At 38.5% G+C, this 11,599-nt stretch overlaps 2 protein-coding genes across 8 annotated transcripts in view; one reads left to right on the plus strand and one right to left on the minus strand.

Annotated features, from left to right (window-relative positions):
* Positions 1-11,599, plus strand: part of Pdm3 (pou domain motif 3) — a 99,986-nt gene that overhangs the window by 45,919 nt on the left and 42,468 nt on the right. The window lies entirely within an intron of this gene.
* LOC135169002 (uncharacterized) lies at positions 1,560-6,151 on the minus strand. Its single transcript, XM_064133669.1, has 6 exons — positions 5,746-6,151; positions 5,438-5,653; positions 4,558-4,731; positions 4,256-4,450; positions 3,570-4,012; positions 1,560-3,338 (listed from the first exon to the last, which is right to left on the minus strand). The coding sequence occupies exons 1-6, from the start codon at positions 6,002-6,004 to the stop codon at positions 2,988-2,990; spliced, it is 1,638 nt and encodes a 545-aa protein (XP_063989739.1). The 5' UTR covers positions 6,005-6,151; the 3' UTR covers positions 1,560-2,987.

The raw sequence follows: 11,599 nt of genomic DNA on the forward strand, positions 1-11,599 counted from the left end.
CATGACCTTGACGAGGATATGCATTACAGTTGAACAGAGATCGCTGATAACCTCGCTAGTCGCTCCTATTTTTATTGTTCGATCAAATTTTTTTTTTGCGTTTCAATTGCGGATATCATTAACGGAGCGATTTGGTACATTTGATTTACCCTGTCAAATCGCGAGCCCGTGACGAATTATCGAATCATCGAATCATCGAGACGTGAAGGATAGAAGTGACTTTCAATTTTCATTGGCCTGAGGAATTTTATTTCTATTATTATCATAATTAAATTCACACACACATAAGAATTTTACCCCTCGAGATCAAGTGAAAATATTTTGTAGGTCAAGAAAAAAAAATTCGCACCCCCAGTGGTTCCTTTTGTCGCTATTTTTTCCCCGCTTTCTCTCCATTCCCCCTAAATTCTCAAATCCCCCGTCACCCCTATTTCACCCCCCTCCCCACCGATTATTCAGAACTCTCGTGTTCGTCAACGATGGACTACGGAATTTAACGCGCCTCGTGAGTCCCATACTCACCGATCCTAACTACATACGAAAATGAAGGTGATTTAGTATTAGGGTATGGTCTACGAGCAGAAGCGGGTCATACTGGGCTGAGTGTAACCATGTTGGTCATATAATACCCAAGGCTTTAACACGAGTATAGAGACAATCGACGGTACGATGGATACATAATAAGCGTATGGTTTTGCGAGGGGCGACAGCGAGTGGAGCGGGGGCTGAGGGGGCTGGTGGGGCCTGGAAGGGAGGGGAAGGGGAGGCGTTATACAGCGTCTAGAGGTATACGGGTGCTTTCCAAGCTAATGAAGCCAGTCTAGTTAGGTACGATGTTAATTAAATGATATGATCATTAGTCATTATAGCGTCATTGTGTTGGCATACAACTTGGCCACGACGTCGTATCGTATATAGTTGAAAACGATGGCTTGTGTTCCAGAGAACTCCCTCCTCTGCTTTGAACCCACACCACCGACTCTCTCTCTCTCTCTCTCTCTCTCTCTCTCTCTCTCTCTCTCTCTCTCTCTCTCTCTCTCTCTCTCTCTCTCTCTTTTGCCCCAGTGTTGGCTGTACGTGTTAAACGTCCAACCGACATGCGATCACATGCCACACCCGTGCGGCTACCGCAAAATTTCTATCCCAGGTAGGAAAAAACGAATGGGCCAACCTTGGTACAAGCACGGCCGCCGAGCTGCCGTAGCTCGGCACCCGGGCTCCAGCCAAACTCGCGCCGAACTTGGCTAGACCCTGGGATGATAACACGGGGCCAGGCCTGGGACCGAACTTTGGCCAGACTTCGGTCGCCGTACTTTGGCCGCACTCTGGGCTTACCATTCGGCCCGAAATTGGCCCAGGCCTGTTGCCGAACTTTGGCCGCACTCTGGGCTTACCATTCGGCCCGAAATTGGCCCAGACCTATTGCCGAACTTTGGCCGCATTCTGGGCTGACCATTCGGCCCGAAATTGGCCCAGATTTACGACCAGAGCTGTGGCCAGGCTCCAACCGTTGCCTGTATTGGGTTCAGAATCACCAATAAATATATGAACGGTATATCTGATAAGCAGACATGTATTTATTACCTTCAACATTATACAGAAAACAGTTTTATTATGTGACAAAACTTATATTTAAATTTATTAAATCTATTGACAAAAAAACTCAGCCAATCAAAAACTTTTTTCCTCCTATCGACATAGTACATGTTTTCATCCGATTTTGGTTGAACAGTTAAAGATATGCAGTGTTTGTATCTCCAATTTTCATGAAAGATAATCACAACTATGAGATTTTTCCGCGAACAGAATATGAAAACTCAAAAAAATGATTGCAGGTATAAATTGTAGAAAAATCTTTTGTGGATTATTTTCATCCGCTTTTAAAATAAATAATCTACGTAGATCATTTGAATCCGAAATTTAATACGACATACCATATTAAGTCTTAATAAACTCTCTCTTACAATCTAATAATATTAGCAGTCAGTCTTCAGAATTCGAAGATTGTATTAACAAAATATCCAACAAAATAACGCACCAATGTTATTTTTTAAATTAGTAGTTTAGAATTGATAAATTATCGTGCTTCAATTCAAGCATGAAAACAGTCATTATAATAGCAATATTATGGATAATTTATTCCGCTATGGATGATAAGAATTAATTCTTATATCCATAGACAATTGCTGATACGAATTATCCTGATAAGAATTATTTTTTCATCTCGGAAAGACGTCCTTTTTTTACAATAATGTCTTCTCCATCTGCAACTCCGGAACACAGAATGATATTTAGTTGCATTGATTGTGTGCTAGTTCTATATAATATTGCTTATTATATTCACTCTTTCAAACAAACTTAGAAATATAAAAAAGTCTTGGATAGGATTACATATAACTAATTAATTTCAACCCTTAAATTTGAAATCTTTGGGGAATATGGACGCAGTCCGATTGTGAAACTTCAACCTTATAAATATTATTTGACTTGAATCACCAAATACTGAAAACAGCTCTCAATGGCTGAAATTACTTTCATTAGAATTTTTCTTAAAAATTAAAAATCCACTTATTATTTTTCCCTTTAAACTTTTGGACATAATATTTAATCCCTGAACCAACAACGGATATTTATTCCCGTGATCTAACTTATGAGGAAATGACATAGAAAATACTTTATTATGCTAAGATACATCACATTTTCCAATTGTTATTTCCATCTTCTGGATTTCCGACCTCGCCAGGAGAAATATAATAAATATAATTAATACTTCAATGACAGCCGAATACTAAACAATATTCATATATTAATATATATTCTGCCCAATGAAACGCCTCGCGATAAAAATATATTGATAATATAAACTTTTCCTATTAATCGTACCTTTTATCAAGAATATCACAACTAATACAATTACGAAAATGAACTAATGGAGTCATATTAACACAGTGATTTTACAATTCCATTTATCCCGGAAAAATGAAGTATTATCGATTGGTATCAAAGGAACAAACTGAATTATTCTCGTTATGATGACTTGACCCGCGTTGTCGTTCCTTACGCCCACCCTCTCGATCGCCAGAACGTGACAACCAAGTACTTACTTCTGACATTATCTTCTTCTCATCAGTGCTGGATCCTATTACCTCAATTATCACATCAATCAGTACTTTGCATACTGTAGTGTTATAAAAATTTTTCTTTTTCTTTCCGCCAGCTTCCTTTCCGTAACCAGAATAGTGCAGTGACACTGTCTTCCTCAGAACCGCAGATAGGATAGTGGAAACACATATTTTCATCTCTTTTTTATTGCTTATCAAAACTCTCATGAATAATCGCTAAAAATAAAAGAAGGGAAATTTTTTTGAATTTATGAACATGAGAAGACATCTTTGGGCTCATCGCCAGCGGGTTGGTTCTATAACCAAAGCGTTCCAGTGACGTAGACTTGAGTCCCGGTGATGAAAGATTTTTTCATCACCAGAAAACGAACCCAGTGCATGTGTCACCGCCCAATTTATTGATTTTACATAAAAAAGAAGAAAAACGATCAATTTCAGATATATTACCAGTGTTTCTACGAGATTTGGGTCCGTTGTCAATATCGCTTCGTATTCCTGGAACTTATCATCCATTTCAAATAGTAGTGGCGTAGACATCTGCTTCTGTATTTCAAGCAAGCTAGGACCAGAAGCTGGGGCTAGATTAGTGCCAATGATTGTGGTCTTGAGCTCATTCATAGACTGCTTTAAATCGTAAGCCATCCTGCGTCTTAAATTTTCGAGCTTTTCATCTAATTGCTGATCAAAGTAATCTCGAAGGGAGTTCAGGATTCGACGTTCATTATCAGCATAATGACTAGATGACAACTGGTTTTGTGGTCCCAGCATTTTTGGCATCTTAGCAGGGGGTACCATCATTGATCGTGAAGTTTTTGGAGTTCCTGGGCTCACAATCGAATTCAATCCGTCTTCAGCGCGTGTAGTAGACGATGCACGCCTTTTTCGGTTACCTTATGAAATTAAAGGAGGACCAAACGATATAAATTGATGGGTAGCAGCATCAGATGAAAAAAAAACTACCCAAGCCCCCACCAAAAATATATAATATAATCTAATTCTATATAAGTTCCGAATTTTGTAAAGAATGTTCAAAATATAAATTGGACCATTTTCAAATATTTATAAATATAAATTTTTTCATGCGGGAGGAACTTGGCCGATGATTGGTCATGGAATATCCGAGCCGATTTTACCTGAAGCGTTATGGACTAGTGGTGAAGGAGGTGTCAAATGAAGTTCTTTTCTTGTATTTCTCGCTGAGTCCATCGATTTTGTAGGTGACTGCAGAATTCCATCGGAGGAATCATTGCTCTCAGATTCATCAGTTTCGACGTCTTTAAGCAAAGTAATATTCTTCCTTGACCGCTGTTTAAATGATAAACATGCACCTGGAAATTATTGAAAATGATGATTTATCCCTGACCGGATCATTTAATTAACACGAACTTAGAATTACGTGCTACAGTCCCATATTACCTCAAAATTGATTTATTACCTGTTGGTACAGATCGCGATTTACTCGACATTTGCAAAAAGCCAGAATTATTTTGAGCCTTTGAGGCTCGAATCTCCTCAGGATTAGCTATAAGACAATCATGATTTTCGTCTTCAGAGTCAGATCCACTCTGGTAAATGCTTTGAAATCTTGTCTTTGGTTTTGCTTGTATACCTACGAAATTTTACAAGTTTGTAGTGAAGTAGTAACACAACGTAAGTTGTCTCCAGCCTTTGTTTTTTATAGCTATTTCAAAGTGGGGAAAGAATGCATGCATTTGAAAAAATATTTTTTTTGTAGAACCTATCGCTCCTACAAAAAAGGTTTCTATCAAAATTTTACCATTTTCCGTAGATGTTCACTTTGATTTACCTCTTCACAACAGAATTATAATGCTTTCCTACATAAGAGATGGTGGGGAAAAATGGAACGTTTCTCGTCCCCTCAACATTCCAATGCTTTTATGTATAAACAATCATATCAAGTGTAAATCATAAATTTTCCACTTTATCTTGTTCGCACGTAGTGATTTCTGTTAGCGACTCAATTTTTTGATGAGTAAAGAATTGCAATAAAAAAAAATAACCTAATATTTTTCGACCACAACATAATAAAAATTTTCTTATAAAATCATTCAATGCGATTCTCTCTTAAAACGATGTTTCGAGACAAATACACATGTAATGACTGCACAGATACATAATTAATATTTATTTTGTAAAAGATTTCAAAAATTCGGTCAATCTAATTCCCAATTTAGGGAACGATGGGTCTTTTGATGTTAAATACGAGAGTTGAATAAATTGGGGATGAATAATTGGGGTTAAGAGTGGTTATAATTGTTGATAATTGACTTTTACTTCATATTAACAGGACTTACCAGACTTTGGAGTTTGATTTCTAGGTGGAATCGGGATTTTAGTACTAAAGATGTTGTTTAGTTGAGACTTTGATGCAGTTAAGGGTTTTGCTGAAATTTTTGCTTTCGAGGAAGTTTCGGACCTCCCCCCCTTTCGATCATTTTCACCATCGGTTGTCTCACAGTTGAGAGTTACTTGGGCCTTTTTTAATCTTCTGCGACCCTGATCCAAATCAGCTGAACACAATCAACATATGATCCTTTAATATTGAAATGAACCCATCGAGCAATTCATCAAGTTATAAGTGGAGTCATTTCAATTTTTGTACCTGCTCCGGTGATGAAGCAAAATGGATAACTTTGCCAAGAGTCCTTGGGCGAGTGCAATTTTTCCAAGTAGTCGTCAAGTAGATGATATTCAGTTGTCGGTGGGAATTTACAGGTGTCTTCTTCTGCACTATTAAACCATTTTTTCGGCACCAAATCAATGCATGGTAGCCCTTTTTCGTTTTTCTCGAGAAATTCGATGACTGCGAATGGTTCGCTGAGATTTTTTGGATCGCGAGATGGATGTGAGGTTTCCGACATTTTAGGTTATGAAAAAAAATCACGATTCGTACAATTGAACCTGGTGTTTTCGAGTAGTTTCATATAAACTGATAACTTTGCAGAATGATGCATATAGCTTATTATTTAACAGAAAAAATTGCGTTTCTATTTCCATGTGTTTTGAACGGTTTTTTGTCATCACCCCACTGATGCTTCTTTTTTAGCGCCACTATTCCTTCAAAACGATTATATCACAAATATCTGTCAAACACTTAACACACATTTAATTCACATTAAATTCTCACTTCTTGTAATTTACCGTCAACTTAGTTGGTGAAATCCGAATTTGAGACAAAAAGCCCGATAAACGGATGATACGAGCAATTATGAAAGGTTATGTACACGGACGCCAGATCTAACCGATTTATGTCCCACTTGCATGTAACGACTCCACTATTGAAATTTTCTAACGACCTCGATGATCGGATTTTCATGTCGATTGTTGATTTAAAACATAAAATTGTTTGTTTCTTCCACAATTTTAATCACGAGTTCAACTAAAACATATACCCTCATTCATATACCCTCTTACCAAAAAAAAACTGCATTTCACAATGCGAACAATTTTTACGTTATTTTCTAGTGGAGGAGGGATATGGCGTATTGTCGTCCAGTTACATTTAATAAAGCACATTTGTGTTTAATTTTGTGTGCCTTCTTACATGTCATTTCAGCTGCCCAGGACTTAATGTAGAATATTCCTACTCGACTGGAAAAGTCTGGATAACTAAACGCCTCTTCCCTACTACTTTCCTGGTGTCCGAAAATATATATACCAGTAAGATCATCACAAATTTTGGATTTTCCTGATTTAACGAGAATTTGTGAAATTACGAAAACTTTCTCAATATCTAGGAGTACCACGTTATTTGGATGACTTGTCGTCAAGGTTAGACCATTGATGTTGATCATATTTGATGTTAAATGAATTTCCCCATCAATTATCATCGTTGTAGGCTTTCTCGCGATAACCCAATCACTCAGTATGTGTTTCTGATTAATTACCATGGTTCCTCCAGACTCCATCTCAGTTAGTCTGTTGATAATTTGTGTGAGTGGTTTTATCGAAGAATGAACGAGTTTTTTAAATAAACCAATGTAACTCTCTCCCCAAAACGCTGAGAGCTCATTCAGAGGAATTTTAAAGTATTGGGCATCATTAGCAACGTGGATGATACTATGCCAACTGAGAACTTGAGCCCCTTCATCATTATAAACATCAGGTAACGTCTCGAAACAAATTTTTAGCAGAGATCCAGCATATTCACTCAAATCCTTAACGAATTCCTTACTGTTTAAAATTCTGCTAGCAAAGACAAATAATGAGAAATGACAACGTAAAGGTTTCGGTAAGAAATCTTGTAACACGACGATACCACAATAATTAAGGAAAAACTTGAATTGTGATGCTTTCCATCTTGAGATATTATTCACATCAAATTCTTTCCTTTGAAATTCAATAGGGATATCGGCTTTTAATGACCTCATAATACCATCAAGCCGACGAACATCAGCTAATTTGATCCTCTGGGCTGAACTTCTCGTTAGCCATTTATCCAGCAGCCATTTCATATTACCAGAATAGAATAAATGCATTAAATCTAATGGCACTTGTTTTGTCAGATCGAATCTATCCAAAGAGAGCAGCGGGGACACAGAACCTTCATAATGATGTTCTGGTTGAACTCGCGTCTCGTAGGATACTTTAGTGCGTAAATTTGCATTGGTCACTGGATATATGCGTTTTCCTCGTCTTCCACAACCTACTGTAATGCCCTTGGTGAAACACCTTCCACAGGCATAGAAGGCTCCAGGAGCTTTGTGGCAGCAAATGAATGCTCGAGCTGGCGAATCAGCCACTATTGCTACAATTTTCACCTCAAAAACCTTGTCATCAATGCGCAAACCATTTTCTTGGAGTTCATTGGCCTCTTCAACAAAATCAGTCATGAATTCTGTGGCTGATAATGGTTTCCCATCCCCACAATAAATCGCGGCAGCAAAGGGTTTGGTAGTGTAATTTGGATGCTGTATTTTTATTGAAATTGGCCAAATTTCCTTCTTAGCATTCCGGTATACCTGCATACCGTCAATATGAACCAGAAGAGAAATGTCGTTTTCTCGATAAATTTGAGTTGAAATTATTTTTCTGAGTCCCGAGGCGATTCCCAAATAAATGAATTCACCTGGAATCTCATGAACTCCTCTCATGGTTGTTAGGTGTCTGCAATGGGGAGTTTGCAAAAACATTCCCCATGAGAATTCAATTTTTGGAATGCTGTTCCATATGGGACCCAAGCCTGGCAAACCATGCCCCTTGTCTGCCTGGCCATGTCTCGGGGCAAGCTTGGTGACCCAAGCCTGGCAAGCCATGCTCTTTACCAGTCTGGCCATACCTCGGGTCAAGCGTGGTTGCCCAAGCCCGGCAAACCGTGCTCTTTGCCAGTCTGGCCATACCACGGGCCAAGCTTAGTGACCCAAGCCTGGCAAGCCATGCTCTTTGCCGGTCTGGCCATGCCTCGGGCCAAGCTTGGTGGCCCAGATCTGGCAAGCCAGTCTCGTGCCAGACCTGGCCCGTTTCGTGGACATTGGCATTTCCTACCTGGGATAGCCGCATAATGCTCGCGTAAGCAACGGTCGGATTAGATGAGAATAGTGTTGTTGGTCTATGGTGGGAGAGAGGGTGTGTGGGAGGGAGAATGCGGAGCTGGAAGTTGAGAAGTGTATTAATCATTCAATTACACGGTGAAAAATAATCAGTTAAAATTACGCAATTTTTCCGTGATTAACGGAATATTTTCCGATCATTTCGTTATTTTTATCGGAATTTTCCGGGAAATATTCACTACCGTCACTTAAATATTGATTGTGAGGAAGCAGAGTAGTTGTTATATTCAAACTTTTCATCTAAAAAATTGTAGTTCATCTTCAATCATTGAATTGATATTAAAAATGGAAATATAAAGGAATATTTGTCTGCGGGGCAATATTATCATCGGTATTTTTACCAAATTATCCGGTGTATCCTGTCGCAAATTATCTCTTGAAGTTTGACAGTTGTGAAGTTCCATCATAACCTCTGAATTATTTAATTAGTAATCCCCGATGGGTCACGAAGTCACTCGAAAATTTTTGGTGTCTCGTATTTTGATGAATTGCACCGTAAATGCATAATTATGAAGGGGAAATTTTGCGACATGACTTTCAATTAATTAATCTAAAATAACAATTAAAAAAAAATCAAGGATAATTAATGGCAGGAGAAATTTACCATTCTCCATCCACTACAACTCCGATTAACCACGTGGTGAAGAGATGGACCTGAGAGGGGTGTAGAAGGTGCTCGGGGAAGGGGGGAAGGAGGGATGAGGGGGAGGTAGAGTTGAATTCCGGGATATAGGAGGCGAGGAGGAATTTAGATTCCAATTGCTCTCGCTCCACTGCTATACCTACCCCTACTCCGTCTCAATACTACCCCCCTTATGGATTCTCCCCCATCCCTGACCCCCCCACATGGCCCTGATGTCTCGGTTCAGGGGATATGTATAGGGCTGACGTGAATTCCGATGACACCGGCTGAACTCTCTGTGACTCCTGTCAATAATCAATTGTAGTCAATTGTAATGGATGTGTTTATCCGTTTCTATCGATTCTCTAATGTTTTTCTCATTGGATGCAATAGAGGAATCATTTGAAAGGAGGGGGAGGGGAGGGGGTGCGGTAATATCGCGAAATCCTGTGGAGAATTTTTTTTTTCTTCAGTGGAGGGTAAAATTTGAATTGAGCGTTAATTAAAAAAATATATTTATATATTTATTCATCTTTATTAATACATAGTGTCTAGAGTTTATTGGAGAGGGGTACAAGGGAGGGGGGTTAATGGGAAAAGAGGTGAGTTGAGTAGATAGTAGTTTCCAAGTCGAACAACATACAAACGTCGACGTGCCGCGTCGCTCCTCTCGCGTTAATGGCCACAATTAGGTGTTTTAATTAGTACTCACTGGATACTGGGCAGCTGCTACGCCAAATTAGGGACTCAAATGAGAGAAAAAAAAAAAGAATGAGGACGATGAAACAATATAAACCTTGACGATCGAAGAATCTAATTAGTGAGAAAATAGAGAAAAAAAAAAGTTCTTGCATGCATTCGCCTATATCATTCAGAAGTGCATAAATAATTGGCTATAATCGGCCGCTTGATAACGTGGAGGAGAATCATAATGAGGTACTCGTAAAACTTCCGGTGAAGGATAAATGAAAAAAACAGGTCAATAATTATTTCTCAGCGTTGGTGCTAATTAGAATTTCGACGTGAGGCTTTTTTTTTCTCTTTTTTCATCAAAGAATTCGAGAGTTTTTTTTTTCTTCGTCAGTGAGTTAATGAGCGCATTTATTGTTTTGGTTTGATAATGAATCGGGGAAATTCTGGTGTTCAGGTGTATGAAGTTTTGAGGAAGAACAGAATTCACGAATTGGAGAATTTGAATCAAAAAAATATTTTTACATTTTCCATTGTCCTGACGAATGAGTCAAGACTTGAAGTCACCCCCAGTTGAAATATCAAAGTTAAAAATGAAAAAAAAAAATTATCACAATTATTCTCGTCAATGGGAGACGAGATTAAACATCCACCTTGTCCACGTTCCATGGACAGACGGATAATCCGCCTCGGACACCCATATATATCGTAATGCCCCTCGTCGACCCTCGTGCGAGGAAGAAAGCCAGAGCCCTCAACTATACGATTCGTTGGGTGTTCTGTAATTTAATACACGCAACGGAACTGGAGACTGTAATGACTCCTAGGGTTTCGGGCTTAAAATTAAATACTACTATCCGAGTTAGTAAAATTTCTAATTCGTCGAGAGAGAGAATGAGGGAGAAGTGAAGAGACGTGTACCTGTGTCCTGTTCGAGAAAGGACAGCACCGAGTTGGTTGACGAGAGAGGCATTTGCGGTGAGGAAAGACCTCACCATTTTTCGTGTGATCTTTCAGGGCTTCACTAGGATACTCTCACCGACTGTTACAGCCGACCCTCGGTGTATGTATGAATGAGGATCGAGGTGAAACTGGACTTGGTACAAATTAAATTGGATGGAAAAATGTGGATGGACGGACAGACGCGATGGAACAGATTGAATGTCTTTTGCCGTTGATTTTCGAAATTAATTGAAATTTAAGGGATTTAGGGAGTGATTTAAGAGAAATGAACAATCCCAGATAATGACGGACCAATTTTATGACAAATAAAAAAATTAACAAACCAAATTCGGCCCCTGTGAGGCTTGTGACAGCCTCTGACGAGACAGATCGAATTATCATATAAAATAATTAATTATTTAATCATTAATTAATCCATGAGAGAGAAAAAAAATTAATTGTTAAAGTAAGAGTAGGTAGGGAACACAGATCGATTGTCCCTTACCCTCCACAACAATTTATTATTAATAATGTAATAATGCAAGAAAAACAATCGGATTAAAAATTTCCTAATTAATAATTTCTCTCCGTGTATCCCTGCAGCGCATAAAATTCAATTACATTAATTAATATGTTGATTATACCCCCAATAA

The sequence above is a fragment of the Diachasmimorpha longicaudata genome, chromosome 14 (genome assembly GCF_034640455.1).
Source record: "Diachasmimorpha longicaudata isolate KC_UGA_2023 chromosome 14, iyDiaLong2, whole genome shotgun sequence".
Lineage (NCBI taxonomy): Eukaryota > Metazoa > Arthropoda > Insecta > Hymenoptera > Braconidae > Diachasmimorpha > Diachasmimorpha longicaudata.